The sequence below is a fragment of the Hyperoodon ampullatus genome (genome assembly GCF_949752795.1).
Source record: "Hyperoodon ampullatus genome assembly, chromosome: X".
Taxonomy (NCBI): Eukaryota; Metazoa; Chordata; class Mammalia; order Artiodactyla; family Ziphiidae; genus Hyperoodon; species Hyperoodon ampullatus.
In genome coordinates, this window is record NC_136913.1 from 129,287,377 (window position 1) to 129,312,275 (window position 24,899).

A 24,899-nucleotide genomic window follows, 5' to 3' on the forward strand; every position below is an offset into this window, starting at 1 on the left:
ACTTGAGTGTGTCTGTTTTCTGATGTCGGTTTCCTAGCTTTGATGCTGGGCTCCGGTTATGCAAGATGCTCACACTGGGGAGGCTGGGTGAAGGGCCTTCCCTGTACCTTTCTCTGCAACTTCTCATATATCTATAATTGTTGCAAAATCACTTAAAAAAAGTAAAGCAGCCCCCCAAAGCTTGGCCACACAGAACCCTCAGGCAAGATTCCCACGCGTTCTGGAGTATTCCATGGCCCTTGAGGATCAGGGCATCACCCCCTGGAGGTTCTGGTTCAGCGGGGCGAGCCGGGGCACAGGCAGTGCCTGGCACGTTGGGGAAGTGCCCCCCCACCCCAGGGTCCCGAGGCAGAGGCGAGGCAGGGCCCAGGCCTGAGGAGAAAGCCAGGAGGGCTTCTGGAAGTGCACGCTGAACGCTGACCTTCGGCAAACCATCCTCTGCCCCGAGGCTTTGCTGAGCTGGGATTGAATCCTTCTGGTGTTCTGCACAGGCCGTGAAGCAAAATGGGTGCGGGGACGGGGTCACCGAGGACACATCATCACCCACTTGGCGAACCTGACTCCCTGCGTGCCCTCAGGAGGGAGCGTCTCTAGAAGCAGTTCTCTCTGTGGGACTTGTGTTTCCCAACCAGGTCCCCTACGGACCCAGGGGTGTGGTTAGGAACAACTGGAAAATGTCAACCCGCAGATCAAGTTCTAAAAAACTCAAAGCCTTAAAAACTGCGAGTCTATAAGAAAATAAAGGACAGCTAAAAACCTCAAGACACATAACCTGCTAACTTTAGGTTTTAACAATTTCCAGGCAAGAGCTGTAATTAGCCTTGTAACAAGTAACCACTTGTAGGGAATTTTGTACTTTTTAATAATGAGGTACAGATGAATGGGTTCTGTTGTCCTTGCTTTAATGCTTAGTAGTTTTAAGTTTTTTGTAATAATCCACCTTTATGTTAGTCTATTGAGAGCTTGTGTTTTAAAAGTCTTGCTTTGTTCTCTTATCTGAATCTTTAAGGGAAATAAGGTAAAAATTGAAATATCTGAGAAGTAAGTCCTGTACATTCAACTTTAGAAACTGTCAGTGTTGGTTCTTGTGGAACGCTTGCTTCAATAGAGCCAAGGAGTTAATGACAACTTAGTGTTTACATTGTGTTTTCCTTTAAAAGCTAACAAGTAATGCTTTTTTAAAAAAATGTTTTCTTGTGATTGTAAGCTGATTTATTTGGATGATTAAAATATTGGTTTGAGCACCTGGTCTTTTCCACCTTAAGCTCCAGTTCAGTGCTAGATGTGTTGATATGTATTTCATGGCAAGAAATATCTGACTGTTATTTGATTCATAAAGTTGCCTGAAATATTTGTGGTCCCAGTCTGGCTCTTAGCATCAAGAGTCTCCTGGTGGGCTTCCCTGGTGGCACAGTGGTTGAAAGTCCGCCTGCCAATGCCGGGGACACGGGTTCATGCCCCAGTCCAGGAAGATCCCACATACCGCGGAGTGGCTGGGCCTGTGAGCCATGGCCACTGAGCCTGCGCGTCCGGAGCCTGTGCTCCACAACAGGAGAGGCCACAACAGTGAGAGGCCCGCGTACCGCAAAAAAAAAAAAAGAGTCTCCTGGAAGCTCTGTCCGTCATAGAGTTCCCATAGGCGCGTTTCCCGGGTAAAGGATGCCAGTCATGCATTCGTCCTATATATCTGGACGTCACTCAGTGTCACTGCAGACTGATTTCATGAGAAAGGCCACCTGGTAGGTCGCTACCTTGAGGACACCATCATTCCCATATTAATGACAATTCTTTTATATGACTTATTTTCAAACATTAAAGAAATTATGGGGATAATTTTGGTTTGGGCTATAGAACTTTATCTTCTGATGATAACAGTTTTGTATACTTAGATTACACTTGTAATTTTAATGTAAGACGCAAGAGGATAGATATTTGAAGCAAAGAAGGAGTTGCTTTATTAGTGATTGAGAAATAGAAAGTTATTGAAAATGCTGCTGGCAAGTCGGAGCACACTCTGGGCATTAATACACATGATGGTTTTTCTGGAGAGAAAGCATTATTTGGCCTCTGAGTGAAAAATTTTATTCCTTCTTCTTAAAAGGACACCATATTTGCTTGAGTTTCATGGGAAAGATGCAAATAGCTAAAAACTGAAAAATGAACAAGACACGTTGAGATCAGGAACTTATTTCAAGAAAGCAGATTCTAGGTTTTCTTCTAAAGTGAGTGACAGTACAGCCTTATGTCATCTACAAGTATGTCACCAGCACGAGGTTCAGCAGTATTGAGTATTTACCTGGGCCAGGTACTGACCAGGGCAGTGTCCCAGGCTCATATGTCACCAGGAGGATGCTTGGACATGTTCTATAGATTCCGTGTATGGATAAAGAAGCATGCTATACATTTTAGTGCTCTTTGCACCAGAAGTCCCTCTGTCTCTGAGTTGAACTTCAGTTAACAGAAATCACTTGTTTTCCCCAGGAGTACTGAATAATTAAGTATTCCTGTGGATTCACTGTCAGCCTAAAGCCTCAATTGCATAGCTAGGTCAGCGTCATTGCTAATGTGCAGTCACAGAATACAGAGCACTTGGGCCTAGTGCTGCCAGAGTTGAGACCTGCTGAGGGTGCCACATGCTTTGGAAAGTTCAAGAAGACAGTCCGGAGAGCATGATCTTGATCAGTTTTCACCTTAAACCTCTTGCCACTTAAGTACAGAAAACCGTTGCCGCTAACTGATGCTTTACCAGAAATTCTCTGTAACGCTGGGGTCGGGGGAACACTAGCATTGGAGGCCACAGGCTGATAACAGGAAAATGGGTGGAAGGAAGATACTTAGAGGAAAAGTGCCTCCAGAGAAAGCGCTTTAGCAGGGGCTGTATAAGGCTTCCCGTCCTCATTCGGTCAACAAATATGTATTCCACCTACACAGGCCAGACACCGTTCCAGTTACTGGGGATCCAGGGTGGGAAAAAAGCAAGTGTCTGCCTTCATGGAGCCCATGGTCTAGGAGGGAGGACGGTAGGGGTCCAGCAGTAACAAATAAGTGAATATAGGTCAAATAGTCGTAAGTGATGGAAATAAAATGGGAAGGAGAATGGGTGGTCCTGTTGTGGGGGAACATGTGTCAGAGAAAGGCTCACTGATTAAGATTACATTTGAGCAGAGATGTGAAAGAAGTAAGGGAGGAAACCATGAGGGCAAAGGATTCCAGACAAGTGGAACAGCAGGTGCAAAGGCCCTGAGATTGGTGTGCGCTTGTTGCTTTCCGGGAGCGGCACTGAAAGCGTGGCTGGAGTGGATTGAGCAAGAGGAAGAGCAGAGATGTGGTGGGGGACATAGCCAGGTGGCAAGTACTTCCACTTTTACCCAAAGTGAGATGGAAAGCCACAGGAGGATTTGGGACAAGGGAAGGATTTGACCTGACTTAGGTTGTGACACAGTTACTCTGACTTTAGAGGTAAAGATGAAAGCAGAGGACCAGTTAGCAGGTGTTATTATAATCCAAGTGGAGATGGCAGAGCCTTACACCAGGGTGGTAGCAGTGAGGTGATGAGCATAATGCCAAGGTTTTGGTTCAATCAGTGTGAAGGATGGCGCTGTCATCTGCTGAAATGGGGAGACTGGGAGGAGTTGTGAAGGTCGCAGTCCCCCGGCTGTGGTGGCCAAGTCTGCAGATCACAGTGGGGCTGGAGGGCGATAGATATTTAGGAGTCGCCAGGGTATGGATGGTATTCAAAGCCATGAAATTCATCAGTATCACCTTGAGAGTGAGCATAGAGAAGAGGTGAGAGGCCTGAGGCCTGTTGTTTCAGAGATCAGGGCATTGATTCCGAATTCACAGAAAACAGTTAATTAAGAATTTTCTTAACGTTCTGTCACTTTCTTAATAGATTAACACACCACTGGTCCCTTTTGAGACAGTTGCACTATTTAATAATCATTGCTGAATTTTCTTTTTCTTTTATATTTTAGTGTCTTTAACCCGTCAATTGCTAATACTGCTTAAAACGGATAGGCATTTTTGGGTCTGGAAATCTGAGTTTTGTGCAACAGCATTAAAAAAAAAAACACCAAAAGAGATGTGTGTAGCCATAGAAAATTGCAGTCTCAAAAGTATACAATTGTTAATCAAGATAGAAGGTAGTGTAAATCTAGTCTAAATTTATCACTTATTTCTTGCTTAAAAGTCTCAGTTGGGGTTGTGATTTCATGGTAAGCAAATCTGGTAAAAAAAAAAAATCAAAGGATGTAGTATTAATAGAGTATTAGTTCCTTAACACTGAACTTGAAATTCTTTCCTTTTTTTTGCCTTTTCTAGCCAATATTTGCATTTTTAAATGAAGAAAAGTTTGACGTGGATGGATGGATGGTTTATAACCCAGTTGAAGAATACAGAAGGCAGGTGAGTCAGTAGATACTGTAGATGTGGGGAATCTCAAACCTGCCTGGTGATGATATGCCAGCAGTCATGCTCTTTGAGTATCAGTAACACCCCTGCTAAATAAATTTTTCCTGGCAGTGGTATAATATGGCTCATTCTAGTACTGTGGAACCTACAGGCTCATCCCAGGGCCGTGTTCAAGCTGCATTGAAGGCTGCATGGCTAAGTCCTCTTTCCTTCCGCTACACGAAGAATGTCCGTTATATGTTGTCCATGAAATGAATCAAATACTCATAGTCTAGAGAAGCCAGACTTCTGTACCTTACTACTCAGGAGTTGATGTCATGATGTATGTATGTATTTGGGAGCTTAACTATTACTGGCAGTTAGATTTCTGTTATATTCATTTCAGTTTAAAGATTCAAATGAATTAGAACTGTTTTCCTGTAATGACTTTTCCAAGAATGCTTTGATGAATGTGTATGAGAATTGCCTTTACTGCTGTCTTAGTAAACTTCACCCACATGCATGTTTATTTGCAATAATAAAGCGGGAGGCTTCGTGTATTGTTGCTGTTTGGGGCAAAGGTCTCTGCATTTTAAAGAAGATTCCCATGCCTATTATGGAATAAGAGCTACACTTTGACCTCTGCTGTAACCAAATCATAGGACAGTTAGGAGTTTTGTGATGAGGTTTTTCACAATTCTCATTCTACAAAGCTCATAAAGTAATTGGGAAGTTTTGTTGAATGAGGTTTGAGAATCACATCAAGCCCAGTGAATGTAAAGTAAAATCGCAGAACCCTAGACTTGAGAAGAACCTTCTAGCCACCACTTCCACTACCGAGCACCTGGGTTGACTTCCTGCTTTAGTCTTTTTTTTTAAATTAATTTTTATTGGAGTATAGTTATTTTACAATGTTGTATTAGTTTCTGCTGTACAGCAAAGTAAATCAGCTGTAGCACAGGGAACTCTACTCAGTGCTCTGTGGTGACCCGTTTAGTCTTGATCACTGGTTTGCCTCTGTTCATAAGAAGATTCAATGCTCAGGGATGCGGGTGTGGGAATTTATCTCTAGAGCACATGTATGCAGTAGTATGTCCTGTTGCTTCCAGAACTCAGCTTTAGTTTGTTGAGTTTTCGAAGGCTGTGTGTACCTCTCATTTTAATAACCTCTATTCTAGGTCAGTTGTGGAGGCAGAAGAGGGACCATTAAAACATCTTGCATGTTTTGGAGACCTCTGTAGTGTTACGTATTAAAATATTTGCACCTTAGTTTTTGAGTGTTATTGACAATATTAAGACTTAGTTTTTAGGGCTTCTAGCTTCAAACAAAACAGTTCCTGTTTTTAAGCTTGTATGCATATATGAACTCTTGAAGGTATTTAGTTCTAGAATGCCATTATATTCCATCTGTTTTTCTTATACCTTTCTGATGGGACTTGTAACTCTCTAATTGGACTCGACATCAGACTCATCTGTCTGGTCCGAGCTCTATAGGGCCAGACCTAAAGACGAGATACAATTTGCGTCCCCAGAGCAAGCACCCACACAGCTCACTTTTGTGTGTGTACTTGTGTGTTTGTGAGCATGGGGAGAGAGTTATTCCACCACCTCTGGACCTTGTCCACAGTAGCTACAATTTTGTGGGTAGGCGATAGGATGGGAGGTGTCTTCCGTGTCACACTAGCAATCTGCTTAGAATGCAGATGAGTGTATTTCTCACACAGCCCATAGAGCAATTACCCATCCCAAACCACTTGATTGAAGAAACTCTTAGGAGGTGGCAAAATGAGCCTCCCCAGAGGGTTTTTCCTTACTTCCCTTCTGTGAATTTCTTCATAAGCTTAGCCTCTTTCTACTTTGGAGGAGGTTGAAGCATTCCCTCTGTTTTGAGTGGGGAGTGGAATTTGCCTGATTTCTTTTTTACCCTCAATCAGACACAGATGAAGATTACACTGTGTACTTTTCTTTAGGGCGTGGGGCGGTTTGCACGGGTCAGGGAGGAACTTGGGTTTCTCTTTATTGTACAAGTAGTAGAGAAAAGTTTGACATGAAATCAAGGAAGATCTCAAGTTCAAGAGAATTTGTATTTACCAACGATAGTTTAGAATTCTGGAACCCGCCAGTGTTTTGTCTTGTGTTCTTACATTGTCTGGATTATCGATCTGGCTCCCTTACTATAAACCAGTACACCGTTACTACCCTGCCGTCAGAGGCACATGCACATTCTGCTCGAAAGAAGAAAGGAGACCCATCCAAGGCCAGATCCAGAGATGAAATCATCAGTGCTGACGTGGACTTCCTTTTTTCCTGCAGGGCTTGCCCAATCACCATTGGAGAATCACTTTTATTAATAAGTGCTATGAACTGTGCGACACTTACCCGGCTCTCTTGGTGGTTCCATATCGTGCCTCAGATGATGATCTCAGGAGAGTTGCAACTTTTAGATCCCGAAATCGAATTCCAGTGAGTACTGCAATTAATGTTTTCTGTAAGGAGTGCCTTTTCTTCCATGAGAACAGTAGTCAAGTAATTCAGAGAAACAGTCTTTTGGAATTTCAGTCACACAAATAATTATCAAGTGTCCTCTGAGTGCAAAGCAGCAGGCCAAATGGGGCAAGAAGTAAGACGTCACCTGCCTTCCAGGAGCTCGCAATCAAGGACCGAGAATGAACTCAAGTAATTCTTATACAGGAGAGGGTACAGGTAACACCAGGTGGAAAGGAAGAAGGAAGGACAAGGTCTCTGTGGCTTGTGTCTTTGTAGCCCAATAACTGACGGGCGTTAGGCTCTGGGTAATGTCGGTTGAGTTATGCTGGAAACCATGCACTAGCCTATGTTATGGAGCCTATGAGTATAGGCTTTTACGTACCACCTTTATTAGGATTCGTCTGTCCTCATCATGTTTGTAAGCTGCCTTCATACCATTAGCAACCTGGGGTCAGGTGCAAACTATCCCAAACTATATTTACGGTATCACTGGACCTAGTTCATAAATTAGTCTTTGGTTCTTAAATATTTATGTACGAGTCACCCTGTCTACTCTGTGTCCATAAATCTTGTTGGCTAAAAATTTAGAGATTTTTTCCCCTCTGTTAATTTCCAGGGCATGTCATAATAAGTACATTGTCTTATTTTGTTTTGGTTTGATTTTGAAAAACAAGGGTTGAAAAATTAAGATTTAATGTCACGTTGCCTTTAACTTCCAAGTCTAGACATTTTTGTCCCTAAAAGGATAGTTGTGTGAAACTTTTGTTATGCTATCAACATAATATGAATTGTAACGTTTTTAATGCACTTGCTTCGCTAAGCATGAGTGTCCGTTCATATCTTCATGATATATATTATACTTGAAAGTATGTTCTTTGGCTTATTTTGCTAGAACACTGTGCTGATGAAGCCAGAATTACCATTTCGCTCCTCTTGTGCTCCACCCCTGCCCTGGCTAGCTGTCTTGCTAATCCATGCCTCACCCACAGGAGAACTGGGCTAGGATAGTGTGAATTGATTTTGTTCACTCCTTCATTCTATTAATATTTATTGAACATCTACTGTGTGTGTGCACGCATGTGTGTGTGTGTGTGTGTGTGTGTGTGTGTGTGAATTTCACGGGATTGGGGGTAGGAGAGGAAATGTAACAACTGAACCCAGTCCACTGTGCTCAGGCTGCCATCTTGATCCAGTTGTTCCCCCTGTTCTGAGTGAATGGGAGCCCACTGTAGAGCAAATAGAATGCTTAGCTTTTTATTTAGCCATTTTATTCATCCTTCTTACTTTGTGATGGCAAATTTGCATTTATTTTTCCTAAAAAAAACTAAGGCTAAGCTCTCCATCACCTCTCTATCTTTATAGATTACCATGCTTAATAATATCTAATAATAGATAATGTACTTACTCTTTCTGAATACCTTCTAACCACCTGACCCTTGACTATAACCCAGGAAATGTATTTGCTTTTGATATGAAATCATTAATATTTTATATTCAGTTCTTTTTAAAAAAAAACAACATATAAAGATACAAAAAGCATGGGCTTCCCTGGTGACGCAGTGGTTGAGAGTCCGCCTGCCGATGCAGGGGACACGGGTTCGTGCCCCGGTCTGGGAAGATCCCACATGCTGCGGAGCGGCTGGGCCCGTGAGCCATGGCCGCTGAGCCTGCCTGTCTGGAGCCTGTGCTCCGCAGCGGGAGAGGCCACAAGAGTGAGAGGCCCGCATACCGCAAAAAAAAAAAAAAAAAAAAAAAGCATTGATGAGAAAGCAGTCTTGTTATGTTGTCCATAAATAAGATGCAGAGTATTATAAAATATCACTGAATAACAAAATAATCCACATGCATTAGTGTTCCCATTAATGGATACATACTCCTTTGTTCTCAAACAGGTTGGTCTTAATGTTATCGAATTCTTTAACATATAAGTAATACATATTTATTTTAGACATTTACAAAAATACTGGTAAGGCTAAAGGATACTGCCACCTAGTGAGAACCAGTTATGTGCTTCCAGACTTCCTTCTATGCATACATATTTTTATTTGAAAAAAAGGAAATTATTCTGTGGTTTATGTCTCAATCTGCTTTTTCTGCACCGATGACTCTGTTTACGTGCTGGTGTGTAGATGTACTGTGTAGATTGACAGAAAACTGTCAATCAGTTTTCTATTCCTATTATAAACAGTGCTGTGATAAACATCTTTTGGTGGCTAAATATTTGTGTACATCCTTAATTATTTATGGCTTCTACATATTAACTTCAAAAAGAATAGCCTAATATAGTAGCATAAACTTTAAAAGCACCACGGTAGTTGATGTGAAATTTGCATTACTTGTACCTGGTCAGCTATATGGCAAGCATCCTTTTTATAAAGGTAGTTGAGATCCCAAAAGAAAAAGCAGGTAAGAGGTGAAACAACTCGTAAGAATAGCATTTCTTAACATGGCCTGGTGATTCCAGTCTTAAATCTCCCAAGCAGAGAATGGAGGGCACGGGGGGAACAGGGCAGTTTCTTGCATATGACCTGATTTAAATTTAAAATTTGATGAGGGTCTTTATCAAATAATAACTATCTTGTATGTGCAGCGATTTGCTCTTTTGAAAGTGATCTCATATTGGGAATTCCCTGGTGGTCAAGTGGTTATGACTCCACGCTTTCACTGCCGAGGGCCCAGGTTCCAGCCCTGTGTTGGGGAACTAAGATCCCACAAGCTGCCCAGCGCGGCCCTCCAAAAAAAGAGTGGGGACTTCCCTGGTGGCGCAGTGGTTAAGAATCTGCCTGCCAATGCAGGGGACACAGGTTTGATCCCTGGTCCGGGAAGATCCCACATGCCGCGGAGCAACTAAGCCTGTGTGCCACAACTACTGAGCCAGCGCTCTAGAGCCTGCAAGCCACAACTACTGAGCCTGTGTGCCACAACTACTGAAGCCCGCACGCCTCAACTGCTGAAGCCCACATGCCCAGAGCCTGTGCTCTGCAACGAGAGAAACCACCGCAGTGAGAAGCCTGCGCACTGCAACGAAGAGTAGCCCCCGCTCGCCACAACTAGAGAAAGCCTGCGTGCAGCCACGAAGACCCAATGCAGCCATAAATAAATAAATAAATAAATAAATAAATAAATAAAATTTAAAAAAAGAGTGATCTTGTATCAGATCAACATGTTGTAGACCTTAAATTTACATAGTGTTATAGGTCAAGTATATGTCAATAAACCTGAAAAAAATTAAAAATACATAGATACTTAAAAGCGATCTCACGTCTTTTCCCTCTTGGAGGCAAAGCCATAGGAGGTGGGCAGGGCAGGTCTCACCTCCACATTGTAGGTTAGAAAATGGAGGTTGAGGGAGGCCAGTGCTTGTGCCCAGGCCTCCCAGTCCTGAGCCTTTGGAGTCTTAGTTGGGGGCCACAGTGGTGTTTTGACTGGGCCCTGGCATGCACAGAGACTCAACTGAATGAGTATTCATTCGTATTATCATATAATCTTTTCTCACTGACGTGTTGTCATTATTATACACAGTGATTTTTATGAACATCAGTGCTCATCATTTGCCATAGTGGGGAGGTGACTTCAAAGATGACAGCGTACTTGGCCTTGTATTAAGTGAGCTCGAACACTTGTGCTTCTGGGGTTGTGTCTGCTTTTCATGGGTTTTCGTACACTGTGCTGGGTACATGCGTTCTCCATTCATCGTCACAGCAGCGTCATGCTGTCACGTGGCTCTGCATTTGATGAAAGGGGGAAAGGATGCTACAGAGGCTGTGAACTCAGCCACCACACTTACCTTCCAGCTTCTGTTAATTTTATTTTATTTTTCTCTTCTAACAGCTTTATTGAGATAGAATTCATCTATGAAACCATTCATTCATTGAAAGTGGACAGTTCTGTAGCTTTTGCTGTATTACATTTTAAGCTTCCTTTTACAGGTCTTGTTTCTCAGGTGCTATGAACTGAGAGACCAGGTAGCAAGTGTGCTGGGCTTGTGTGTAAAATTGGAGAAGGTTGATTCTGAGTAAAGGCTCAGAGCTCTCCCAGGAGGCGGGTGTCCAAGCTTCATTGTGGAGACTCTGGCAGCTCTTTGGCTGTCCTGAGATCCTGTTTGCTTCCTTTGGGTTTTCAAGCCCCTGTGTTAGATTCTAGAGTTGAGACTGTTGGAAAAATGACCTGCAGGTGTGAGGTACCAGGGGTGGTTTTCTTTACCTCTCACCTTTTGCTAGAGCTGTTTCTGGGTGATGACAAATCCAGTGCAGGCTACAGGACTGAAATAAAATGTCTGAAGCTTTCTGTTTCCTTTAAGTGATATAACTATTTTTAGGTAAGCATTTAATGTTTTTAGATGTGGTGCAAATTAAGAAAAGACTAGTAAAGCAATTGGTTATTGTCATTGGCCCTGAATAGTCATCGTCGTTAAATGTGTGTTTCTGGGCACACATGGAAATGGCAGGTGAACAAGCATCCCGTTTCAGCAAAATGAGATTCACTTCATCATGATTGTTAGTGCTCTCTTTTTTTTTAATAGTTTTAATTGTTTTGACATTTGGTTCTTTCTCGATAGCTTAAAATTTCTGAACCAACCGTAGGTGCTGTCATGGATTCATCCAGAAAACAAGACGGTCATCGTGCGTTGTAGTCAGCCTCTTGTTGGTATGAGTGGTAAACGAAATAAAGATGATGAGAAATATCTCGACGTCATCAGGGAGACGAATAGGCAAATTAACAAACTCACAATCTACGATGCTAGACCCAATGTAAATGCAGTGGCCAACAAGGTAAGTATATTTAATGACATGGTAGAAACTTGCCTTATGTACAGTGTGCAGTGTTTTACGTGAAGGTTGTTGCCATGGCCTCTCAACATGTGGGTTTAAATTAAACTTCGCTTAAAGAGGAAAACGAGTTCACTGAAGGTAGAAAGTAGTTTTAATCACAAAACATATCTTAAAAGTTGAATACATTAAAGCCAAATGAAAATAAGCTTTAGGTAAACTAGAAGTCTAGAGCTGTAGTGAACTTGGGAAAGAGTTAGAATCTCTTTGGAGCCCTTTAGGCCGTTGACAGTCATTCTCAGTGTATACACTAGTGAGGCATCTGTGAGGATTGTGGGAAGCTGTAATTGTTAAAATCCTAAATTTGTAGCTTTATCTAAGCATTCTCTTCACTATACTCAGAAATGTGTGTTCTCATTTATATGAGACAATCCAAGAAATGAGTAGATCCGTGTATATGTGAATTTTACAGTTACACACATAATGGTAATATTTTCAAAGAAATCTTTCTCAAGGGTCTTCTTGGCCTTCTTAAGTAGAGCATGCAGACTGCCCCCAAAGTTGAATGACAAGGCAGTGTTGCCTGCAGGACTCCTCAGCAGATGCTCAAGGTGGAAGGCTGTTTGCCCCTGCACTACAGGGCCCAAGATTCAGAAATATCTTTGACATTCAGTTTCACCTTTTTGTTTTGTTTTTTTTTTCCTTTCCTTCTCCCATTGCCAGCTGTCACTTATAAGTATTCACAGTGGGCCTGCCCCATTCCACCTTTCAGATGTATGGCTTCTTGTCAGATGTAGGCTTAAATTTCATCATCTTGAATATTTTTCTTATCCCAAGGTCATTTATCTGGCATCTTCAATTATTCAGAGCACAAGACAAGAACCTGAAAGCAAAACAAGTCCTCAAGCAGCTCAGATAGATTCAGTAGCTTCCTAAATGGACCCTGTGATGTCTGTCTACACAGGCGTGTGTGTGGGGCTCCACTCATAATTATTTGCACACAGATTGTGCACCTTACACATTTACTCTTGGACCCGGTATTTGTTACTGCAGTTGGTTTTGTTTTACATAACAAAAATGATATTGAAATTATTTGTCAAGCAATCAGGTAGTGAAATCAATAAATAGGTTAGGAAATATAGCACAACATTTAGAAAATTAAGTCTAAATATGAATATCTTGTTGTATTATCCTTACCTTTATATTTCTGTTCCTGCTTTCCTTCAAGTATAATTCAGAGTTGAATACATGTATAAAATGAAGTATTTCCATGTATACATTTAACCTGAAACAGATATCATATAACATTAAAATGGGGTATTTAGAAAGAATATTTTTAAATATATAAAATATATAAAATGAATAACTTTATTGTATTAACTCTAAAGTTCATTGTTGTAGCAGTAGAATTCTTGAATGCCTTTTTAACACTCAGGAAATATGCCTGTGTTTCTAGTCCATTTAGGAATGAAGGGAAGGAAAAAATTAAGGAAAAAAACCTAGGCTTGAAAGATCTGTGCATCATTCTCTAAAAAAACACACTGAGGTTCCCCTCCTCCCTCGGCTGTGTCTTCCTAGTCATCTGTATCCATAGCAACAGGCTGTGTACGTGGTTGCACTAGGTAACATGGGTTGTTCTTTTTTGTTGAAGAGAACTGAAAAGAAAACTTCAAAACTAATCAGAGATGCGGAATTTGAACTTTTGGGAACTCAGTCTATGCTTGACTAATTGATTTTTACCCTTCTGAATTCTCTCCTCTTTGGACCTAATTGTTCTGCCCTTGTGGATATTTAGAAATTTACAACCCCATATGTAACAAGCAACATTGCACCATTTAAAATTAAACAAAAAAACAAACAAAGGAAACCTAGAGGCAGATAAGATCCAGCAGCCTGTGATGAATTAAAGTGGGACTGTGTTCATGTCTATTTTTGGCAGAAACTATGGCAATGAATTATTACTTTTTCCTCCTATCATCTTCAGTGATCTATGAAAGAAACTCCAGAGTTAGGAATGTCTTTGAAAATCACTAACTGTTTACAAACCACATGTACAGAGAAACAGGTCACGTGTCCACGGGAGGGTAACGTGTGTCCTCCTCCTGTGAGACGCTTGCAGATCCAGTTCACAACAGTGACTGCCAGGGGGATAGGTGCACCTCTGTTGTGACCTCTGATGGCAGCTGCAAGGTGTTATTCCCCGAGGTAGGGGTAACCAAGGAGAGGGGAATATGACCCATTTGTGTATGGATTCATTAGCTGATAACTATTTAAAAACAAAGTGAACATTTATTGTCTACTTACTACTGATGCCATTTGTAGCAAGCTTTAAAAACACATTTCTGTCTAAATAAAATACAATTTCTTACCTAGAGTCTCTGGAGATCAAGGCCTCTGGCTTGTACCTAGGTCTCCAGGTTTGAAGTTCAAGTGGTAGCCTTACTTCTACTGCAGGAAACCTTCTCTGTGACTAACCCTGGAAAAAAACCATAGGATGTGTTGGCCCTTCTGTCCCGAGCTACAAGTTTATATTCCTTCAATTGTAAATGAAAAGAGAAGAGGTATTCCATGGCAATGGCAGGCATGTCGCTTGTCTGTCCGTTCCCTGCGGGCACTGCCAAGATAGTACAACTTGGCTTTGACTGTTTATTTACCTTTACTGGTGAGTTTACATATTCATATGTTTTTATGATGTTAATTAGCATCCTTCCATTTTAGCTTGCTTTCTTCGCAGGTCCCTGAATAATTTAACTTTTTCTTAAAAGGCCAGAGGCCACATGTTCCATGGCATTTTAAAGCATTAAGCAGAATGCAGCCAGGTTCCTAAACAAAACCGGAGCGTTTCTTTTTGTCTTCGTGGAAAACGGGCATCTTCACGACCCTGTGAAAGGGAAGTGACGCCCACTCTAGCGGGTGGATGCTGATAGGCGCCACGGCAGGTGGTAGCCATCTCGTCCCCGCTTGAAACCTTTTGTCCCTCCAGGGCCCACCACGTGCAGCGCTGTCCCTGGTGTTTGCATAGCACACACACAGTCATGGGGCACTAGAAAAGGTTCAGGCTGTGAAGTCAGATGACTTAAGTTCTGCTGCTTACCTCTGACTTTGGGGGTAGCTAAATAGCATCTCTTCTCATTTTCAAAATGGAGATAGTAATACCTGTCTTGCAGCATTGCTGTAAGAGTTAGATAAAATTATGTAAAGCAAGAATCACAGTATCTGGGATGTCAGAGGGGCTCATTGAATGGTGGCTGGTGTTAGCTGTTACAGAGCCTGGCTCCTTTTAATCTTATGAGACCTAGGTAGTATTATCCCCTGTTCTACAGGAGACAACGTTGAGGCGCAGGGAGGTTGAGTGCCTTGCCCCAGATCACACAGCGAAGAGGGGCTGAAACTGAGCTATTGACCTGGGTCTGTCTGAGCCCATCCAGTCCCACAGGAGCCTGCCCCTGAAGAGTACTGTTAAAATCCGATGGAAGACAGTGACCATTCAGAACCTGCTCTTGCCTTTCCAGATCTGGAAGAAGAGCTAGTAATTATAGAACATTTTGAAAATGATTTTTTCTCTCAAATACAGATCCTCAGGAAATTGCCAGCTCGCCATCTTTTTTCCCTAGCTCAAAGTGTGACTAATGTTGTTGAGGTCTAGTGTCAGATAGGAAGTCAGGTCACATCAATTATTGTATCTAAGTTGCAAGTTTTTAGGTTGAGATTTGGAGGACCAATAACGTTTGAAATATTTGTATAAGTTACTGAAGAGACAGAAAACCCGACTTACTGTTTTGTGTATCTTCTTGTTTCTTAGGCAACAGGAGGAGGATATGAAAGTGATGACACCTATCATAACGCCGAACTTTTCTTCTTAGACATTCACAACATTCATGTCATGCGGGAATCTTTGAAAAAAGTCAAAGACATTGTTTATCCTAATGTGGAAGAATCTCACTGGTTGTCCAGTTTAGAATCTACTCACTGGTTGGAACATATCAAGGCAAGTATATTTTTTTTGAAAAAAGATACACATATATAAAAAAGAAAGTAATGGTTTAGCGGATTAGGAAATTTTTTTGATTCCTTAAATTAAAAAAAAAACTGAACAGTGAGAGAAAATATTTGTTGTATATGGCTCTACATTTGACAATTTTGTGTTTCTTTACAGTTTGCTTACCTAAATTAAAGATTTCACAATATTATCTCCAGAATATTTTTTAGAGTTTGTAGAGATGTCACTTTCCAACTCGTCAATAGCAAGTAGTTGAGCCTTTCACCCAGGTTTATTTAGAAGTAGATAATTTATTATTGAACCATTACTGGGTATGACCCACTGACCCTCAAGAACCTAGAACAATTGTTTTTATTGAAACTTACCTCAAATTGACTTTGTTTAAAGAATGAGTTTTGTGTTTTTATTACATTCAATCCTTCATCTTGATAGAGGCATCAAAAACCTCCATTCTTTTAAAAGTACTTGAAGTTGGGACCTCCCTGGTGGTGCAGTGGTTAAGAATCTGCCTGCCAATGCAGGGGACACAGGTTCGATCCCTGGCCCAGGAAGATCCCACATGCCGTGGAGCAACTAAGCCCGTGTGCCACAACTACTGAGCCTGCGCTCTAGAGCCTGTGAGCCACAACTACTGAGCCCTTGTGCCACAACTACTGAAGCCTGCACGCCTAGAGCCCATGCTCTGCAACAAGAGAAGCCACCGCAATGAGAAGCCCACGCACCGCAACGAAGAGTAGCCCCCGCTCGCTGCAACTAGAGAAAGCCCGTGTGCAGCAACAAAGACCCAACGCAGCCAAAAATAAATAGATAAAATAAATAATAATTTTTTTTAAAAATACTTGAAGTTATGTGAGGGAACTAACAATTTTAGAAGCCACCATTTAGTTCTATAAACAAACAAAAAACCAACCTTAAATAGGTGAATTATTCAGATAGAGTGTTTTCTAGTCAAAATTTATTTTCCAACTTAATAGGAGTTATAATTTTAGTTAGTCTCTCGAACTTTTGTTTTTTTTTTTCACAATTTATCATCCTCAAAAATGAATTGCAAAAAATCTAATTGTGACAACTAAATATAATATGGTATCCTGGGTAGGATTCTGGACTAGAATAAGAGAACATTAGGTAAAAACTAAGGAAATCTGAATAAAGCATGGCCTTCATTAAAATTAAGTTTATTAATAATTTAATAATATATCCATTATTGGTTCATAGTTGTGACAGATGTACCATACTATTCTAAGATGTCAATAATAGGGGAAATTGGGTCGAGTATATGGGAACCTTCTGTAGTACCTTTATAACTTTTCTGTAGATTTTGAGAATGGCTCTTCAAGGGCTTTTGTAGACAAAGCAAAAAGATACAGTTTACGTGGGTTTAAATTTTTTTATTATTATTAATTTATTTTTTGGCTGCGTTGGGTCTTCATGGCTGCATGCGGCCTTTCTCTAGTTGTGGCGAGTGGGGGCTGCTCTTCGTTGCGGTGCACGGGCTTCTCATTGCGGTCACTTCTCTTGTTGCGGAGCACGGGCTGTAGAGCTCACAGGCTTCACTAGTTGCAGCGTGTGGGCTCAGTAGTTGTGGCTCGAGGGCTCTAGAGCATAGGCTCAGTAGTTGTGGCTCACGGGCTTAGTTGCTCCGTGGCATGTGGGATCTTCCTGGACCAGGGCTCGAACCCATGTCCTCTGCATTGGCAGGTGGATTCTTAACCACTGCGTAGGTGTGTTTAATTTTTTAAAGGAAACAACCACACAGGTCTGAAAAGGTGAATATACTGGTTGGGGGTACCATTCACTCCTCACTTGAGCAAGAAAAGAACCACAGTTATGTGATTGGCTCAAGGTGAGACACGTTAAAAATGGAATGAGGTTTCAAACCCAGACCTTTGGTCATGGAGCCTAACCAGTACAGGCTACAACATGGATGAACCTCAAAAACATTATGCTGAGTGAAAGAAGCCAGACATAAAAGACCACCTAATGTAGAATTCCATTTCTATGAAATTTCTAGTAAAGGCAAAACTGTAGAGACAGAAAGCAAATCAGTGGTTGTCTGGGGCTGAGGGTGGGAACAGAGATTGGCACCCGGAACCATTTTGGGTAATAGAACTGCTCTGCCACTGGATGGTGGTGATGGTCGCAAAACTGTATAAATTTATTAAACCTTATCGAAGTGTACACTTACAGGTAAATTCTACTATTTGTAAAGTATACTTCTATAAATACTTAAATCATCAAAAATGACATCAGTAGCTCTTTGTATGCATACATTTAGTCACCGCTAGGTCTCAAATCTACTAGAAGCTGTCAGTTTATCTTTAGGTAAGGATTCTGCTATTTATGAGCCACATAAGAGTTCATATCTTGTCAATTTAAAGGCCAGAAGGTGATTTCCATTGTATCATGCCTTTAAGGTCTAGACTGGACCTCTTGGGCCAGTGATTTTTCTAATGTGATCACTGTTATTGGTTGCATTGTGTCCTCCCAAAGTTTATATGTTGACGTCCTGACCCCCAGTACCTTAGGGTGTGACCTTATTTGCAAATAGGGTCACTGCAGATGTGATTGGTTAAGATGAGGTCTGACTGGAGTAGGGTGGGCCCTTCATTCGATAAGGCTGGTGTCCTTATGAAAAGGGGAAATTTGGACACATATACATGCTCAGGGGAAATACCATCTGAAGATTGGAGTTATGCTGCCAGAAGGCAAGGAACTACCAGAAGCTTTGAGATAGACCTGGAACAGGTCATTCCCTAGAGCCTTCAGAGGGAGCATGACCCTGCCCACACCTTGATCTTGGACTTCCAGCCTCCAGAACTGGGAGATAATACATTTCTGTCATTTAAGCCACCCAGTCTGTGTGGCTTTGTTACAACAGCCCTAGTGAACTCGTACAATCACCTATGTGAAAGAAAGCTTGAAATGCAGTTTGGCTTTCGTGTATTTGTCTTGTTTTTTAATACCTACTTGCATTCGAAGGCAGTTTCTGTAGAGGAAAAGCAACAGACCCTGCAGCTTCTGGCCTTCCGTTTTCAGAACTCTTTCTGTTCTAGATGTTAATAGTATTTTAAAACGAACTTTAACTAGGGCTAAAAGCTATAAGTTCAAATTTAAGCAGTCCCTTCCAGCTAGCTACTGACTCACATGTTTTTCTTTGGCAGCTCGTTTTGACGGGAGCCATCCAGGTTGCAGACAGGGTTTCTTCAGGGAAGAGCTCAGTGGTGGTGCACTGCAGCGACGGATGGGACAGGACTGCCCAGCTGACGTCCCTGGCCATGCTGATGTTGGACAGTTATTACCGGAGCATCGAGGGCTTTGAAATATTGGTCCAAAAAGAATGGATCAGTTTTGGACACAAATTCGCATCTGTAAGTAAACAATAAAGCTAGTTTTTTAAATGTCTGATCACCACCATCTGGGATTAAAAAAACTATTTGTGAAACCAGTGATTTCCTTTTAAAAAGAAAATCTGAGGAGTATAATAAAAAACACTCTGCAGGTTTGAAAATGTGTGACGCCTTGGGTTTAGCCAGTCTTTTTAGGAGACATATTTATCCATCTGCGCTATTAACAGTTTCGCTTGAAAGTAATACAAAAAGTGTTTAAATTGAAATTGTGCAAAAGAAGGAAGATACTCCTTTCTCAACTAATATTATAACTATTAGAGCCAAATATTTTGTAGAAATGCTAGACTTTTTGTTGAGGCTTTTACTATTCTCCGATAGACATTTTGAAAACCAAAAGAACCTATTAAAATTCCTATTTCCTATTTTTCTAAAGAACCTATTAAAATTAAATTTCCTATTAAAAGGGTGTCTTGTTTCCAGGCACCCTTTGAATAAGCATTTTCAACAAGTTCCCCACATGGTTCTCATGAAGAGAATCCATAGACAGTGTCAGAAACACTGCTGTGTAGCCTTGTAGCCTTCATCTAAATTTCACAAGTAGTGTGAATAGCATCGTCAAGTAGAAAGAGTCATTGTTTAGTAAATGAATAAATGGTGAGGTTTTTGTCTTGTTTTTGAGAAAGAACCTTTTTTTTTTTTTTTTTTTTTTTTGCGGTACGTGGGCCTCTCACTGTTGTGGCCTCTCCCGTTGCGGAGCACAGGCTCCGGACGCGCAGGCTCAGCGGCCATGGCTCACGGGCCCAGCCGCTCCGCGGCATGTGGGATCTTCCCAGACCGGGGCACGAACCCGTGTCTCCTGCATCAGCAGGCGGACTCTCAACCACTGCGCCACCAGGGAAGCCCGAGAAAGAACCTTTTTTAAAAGAACTTTTAATTATAATAATCACACCCTTTTGGACATGGTTTCAAGACTTGAAACTTTGGGATTGGTCCCTTCGCAACTGGTAACTTAACTCTACCTGCAGCTGCCCACGACTTGTACAAAATTCCAACCGGATAAAATAGTTGTCATGTTCACATAGCATCATGATGCTTTCTCAGTTTGTACTGATATATTATAGAAGTTTATATACTTAATTTCCATTATTTTGAAACCATACGTTATTTTCTGTATTGCCATGGGAAAAAAAAATACTATTCACTCTCTGAGAAGCTTGGCGTTTGGAATGCAGATTGCTGAGTTGTGATTGTCACATTTTGTGAGTTGTATGCTTCCTCAGTTTTGTACCCAGAGATTAAAACAAATCATCACTTCCTTTCAGAGAATAGGTCATGGCGATAAAAACCATGCCGACGCTGACCGATCTCCTATTTTTCTCCAGTTTGTTGATTGTGTATGGCAGATGTCAAAACAGGTAAGAGATATTAGGATGAAAATACATCTGACTTAATGTTTAACTATTTTGATATAATATCTGGGATTAGCCTCAGAGTAACACAGGGTAGGGATAGAGATGCAACAAGTTTGGCCATGTGCAAATAACTGTTGAGGCTGGGTGATGGGTACACGGGGTTCACTTTTTTTGTTCTCACTACTATTTATATTCACTGGGATTTTTCATAATAAAGTTTTAAAATTTTAATATTTAACTGTACTCTCTCTGCTAGTGGAGAAGCAGCATAATTGACAATAGCAAGTCGTCTTTTCCAATTCATCCTACACTGGCATTTGTGTGTAGGCGTGTCTGCTACCTTAGACCTCCATAAATAATTAAACCATCCTGTGTGTCCTGTACGCTCAGGAGAGCCCAGAAAATGGGCTTATTTTCTCTTTTTCCCTCTTTATTCCTTTACTTGATGCTCAGTTAAGCTCTTCAGCCCTGTGCAAAGCACCAACAGGTGAGCTGTAGCACGCCGCAGACCACAGCCTCAGCTGTCCTTCTGGAACATTTATGCACCTCTTCTGAGCTCTGTGCGAGATCAGCCCCAAGTTTTCATACATTGTTTGCTTGTTTGTTTTTGTCTAGTTCCCCACAGCTTTTGAATTCAATGAACGGTTTTTGATTATAATTTTGGATCATCTGTATAGTTGCCGCTTTGGTACTTTCTTATACAACTGTGAATCCGCTCGAGAGAAACAGGTGAGTGTTTAACATCTTTAACATCTTTTTAGTTAAAGACTCACCAAAATGTGTTTAATCTGCTGTGAAATAACAAAGAATTTGATAGCTTGGTTTGTGGTTAATGCAAAGTTTCTCATTCTGTACCCCAAGCTTGGGCGTTTTCACTTCAACCAGGGGTTATTGAGTGTGTGGTGTTTACTTCAGGGGTAAGACATTGACTTTGCCTTCAGGGAGTAGGAATGACTTTTTTGTTGAGGTATAGATGATTTACAGTATTGTATAAGTTTCTGGTGTACAACACAGTGATTCAATAGTTTTATAGATTATACCCCATTTAAAGTTATTACAAAATAACAGCTATATTTCCCTGTGCTACATATCCTTATAGCTTATTTATTTTATACCTAATAGTTTGTACGTCTTAATCCCCCACCCCTATCTTGCTCCTCCCACCTTCCCTCTCCCCGCTAGTAACCACTAGTTCGTTCTCTATATTGGTGAGTCTGTTTCTGTTTTGTTACATTTGCTCACTTTTGTTTTATAGATTCCTCATATAAGTGGACACATACAGTATTTGTCGTTCTCTGTCTGACTTATTTCCCTTAGCATAATACCCTCCAGGTCCATCCGTGTTACTGCAAATGGCATTATTTCATTCTTTAATGGCTGAGTAATATTCCATTGTATATACATAGCACATCTTCTTTTTTTTAAATTTATTTTATTTATTTTATTTTTGGCTGCGTTGGGTCTTCGTTGCTGCACGCGGGCTTCTCTCTAGTTGTGGCGAGTGGGGGCTACTTTCATTGCAGTGTGCGGGCTTCTCATTGCAGTGGCTTCTCTTGTTGTGGAGCACAGGCTCTAGGTGCACGGGCTTTAGTAGTTGTGGCACGTGGACTCAGTAGTTGTGGCTCATGGGCTCTAGAGCGCAGGCTCAGTAGTTGTGGCGCACGGGCTTAGTTGGTCCGCGGCATGTGGGATCTTACTGGGCCAGGGATTGAACCCGTGTCCCCTGCATTGGCAGGTGGATTCTTAACCGCTGCGCCACCAGGGAAGCCCCTAGCACATCTTCTTTATCCAGTCATCTGTTGGTGGACAGTTAGTTTGCTTCCATATCTTGGCTATTGGAGTATGAATGGCTGTAAAAGGCATGCAAGGTCACCCTCCCAAAATGCCATAAAAATGTCAGTAAGGGAAATTTTTTTAAAAGGCATAAACCCACAAGAACAGGGTGAAATAAGGAAGGAGACACAGCAACAAACTTGGAAGCTGGAAACTTAGTAGATAAGTGGGAAATAACTTTACTTGAGAAAAGTGACTCGCAAACCAGCAGCGGGGAAGCCAAGAACCAGGCCACTTTGCATCACAGCAACCCCATATGACTCAGGGGTTCTGGGGCAAAGGTGTACCAGCGTATGGGGCAAAGAGGGAAGGCTAAGATAACTTGAAGGGGAAAACAAAGATAACCTGAGGGTCTGTTTAGTATAAGCAGGTAGCTTTCCCCAGATCACGTCCACTTGTCTCTGGAGTTAAGGACAGAGGTTTCTTCTCGAGAGAGGGTGAGAGTAGGTATCCGGGCTGGGGACCTGAGTGTCCTCAGGGGATGAGGTGAATGGAAAGAGCTGGTCTGTGAGAGACCCAGCCCATGTCCCCTGCTCACTCCCAGCATTCTGGCGGCAGGTCCTTATCTTTCAGGTGAGAGCCTGTTGGCAAGGATGGGGAGAAAATGGAACCCTTGGATGTTGCTAGTGGTATGTACCCAAGAGGAATGAAAACAGGGGTTGAAACAAAAACTTAGACACAGATGTCCATGGCAGCCCTACTCAGAATAGCTAAAAGACGTCAACAACCCCACTGTCCATCAGCTGATGAATAGATGAACTAAATGTGGTCTATCCATTCAGTGGAATATTATTCAGCCATCAAAAGGAATGACGTTCTGACCCATGCCACAAACGGATGAACCTTGAAAACGTGCTAAGTGAAAGGAGCCAGACACAAAAGGCACATATTGTATGATTTCATTTATATGAAACGTCCAGAAAAACAAGTCCATAGAGACAGAAAGCACACTTGTGGTTGACGGGCTGGAGGGAGGGGAGAATGGGGAGTGACTTCTTAATGTGTACAGGGTTTCCTTTGGGGATGATGAAAATGTCTTAGAACTTCATAGAGGTGGCAGTTGGACAACATTGGGAAAGTACTAAAAGCCAGTGAATTGTAGACTTTAAAATGGTGAATTTTTTTTTTTTTTTTTGTGGTATGTGGGCCTCTCACTGTTGTGGCCTCTCCCGTTGCGGAGCACAGGCTCCGGACGCACAGGCCCAGCGGCCATGGCTCACGGGCCCAGCCGCTCCGCGGCATGTGGGATCTTCCCAGACCGGGGCACGAACCCGTTTCCCCTGCATCGGCAGGCGGACTCTCAACCACTGCGCCACCAGGGAAGCCCTAAAATGGTGAATTTTATGGTACATGAACTACACTTCAATTTGGAAAAAAAAAAAAAAGGAATCATCTCTAGAGAAACTGACTAGCCCAAGAAAAAGGACCTAAAGATTACCAACAGCTAGGGTTCCCCATGGTGAAGCTCAGGTTGACAAACCTCATGACTTCAGAGCTTACATAATAGCAACAAGCAGGAGAGAAATAAAACAGCTTGGAGAAAATAGTTACCATGTAGGGTGGGGAGAAACCTAGACAGGAAGCTATCAGTTAATATCCCAAGAAAGATAGGAAAATATTGGTACCATGAAATAATAACAGGATATTATTTAGAAAGAACATTTAGAGATAAGAAAACTTGAAATTAAAAACATGCTATCAGGGACTTCCCTGGTGGCACAGTGGTTAAGAATCCACCTGCCAATGCAGGGGACACGGGTTTGAGCCCTGGGGAAGAGCCCTGGTCGGGGAAGATCCCACATGCCACGGAGCAACTAAGCCCATGTGCCACAACTACTGAAGCCCTTGTGCCTAGAGCCCGTGCTCTTCAACAAGAGAAGCCACCGCAACGAGAAGCTGGTGCGCTGCAACAAAGAGTAGTCCCCACTCGCCACAACTAGAGAAAGCCTGCGCACAGCAACGAAGACCCAACGCAACCAAAAATAAATTAATTAATTTTAAAAAAATGTACTATCAATAGAAATTTAAAATTCAGCAGAAGAGTTGTAAGATTAGGTTGAAGTCTCCCAAAAAGTAGGGCATAGAGACAGGTAGGAAATGGAGATAAGAAAACTAGAAGATCAGTTCTGGAGTCCAATATCCAAACCATAGGAGTTCTAGAAAGGGAAAATAGGCAAAGAAGAGCAGGAAATCACCGGAATAATGTGAGAATATTTCCCAGAATTGAGGTGTGTGAGTTTCCACATTGAAAGGCCTACAAAGTGCCCAGGCACAGTGGACAAGAAGAGACCCACAGTAAAGCACATCTTTGTGAAGTCTCAGAACACCAGGGAGAAAGGAAAGGCCCTTCAGGCTTCCAAAGAGAAGAAGAGTGGGTTATGTGCAAAGAAACAGGAGTAAGGAAGACTTTGAATTCTTCAGCAGCAATATTGGAAAGTAGAAGTCAGCGGAGCATTGCCTTCCGAATTTTAAAGGAAAATGGTTTCAACCTAGAATCCTCTTGCCACCCAACTGTCAACCAGATGTGAAGTAGAGCAAACGTATCCTCAGACACATGTGGCATCAAGAAAGAAGACTACATGGAGTTCAGGAAGCCAGGAGCTCCAGCACAGAGAGGCCAGAGGGAAGCCTCAGAGGGTGAAACAGAAGAGACTTCCTGAAT

General features: G+C 41.9%; 1 protein-coding gene across 4 annotated transcripts in view; it reads left to right on the forward strand.

Annotated features, from left to right (window-relative positions):
• MTM1 (myotubularin 1) overlaps positions 1 to 24,899 on the forward strand; it is a gene marked incomplete at both ends in the record, with an annotated part of 81,210 nt that overhangs the window by 46,621 nt on the left and 9,690 nt on the right. For 3 of the 4 annotated variants that reach the window (XM_079727514.1, XM_079727515.1, XM_079727517.1), the window contains 7 exons: positions 4,321 to 4,404; positions 6,703 to 6,852; positions 11,460 to 11,648; positions 15,448 to 15,633; positions 18,807 to 19,013; positions 20,315 to 20,407; positions 21,020 to 21,133. In XM_079727514.1, coding sequence (XP_079583640.1) covers positions 4,321 to 4,404; positions 6,703 to 6,852; positions 11,460 to 11,648; positions 15,448 to 15,633; positions 18,807 to 19,013; positions 20,315 to 20,407; positions 21,020 to 21,133 — 1,023 coding nt within the window. The remainder of the gene's footprint in view (positions 1 to 4,320; positions 4,405 to 6,702; positions 6,853 to 11,459; positions 11,649 to 15,447; positions 15,634 to 18,806; positions 19,014 to 20,314; positions 20,408 to 21,019; positions 21,134 to 24,899) is intronic. The other variant, XM_079727516.1, reaches the window with a different exon arrangement.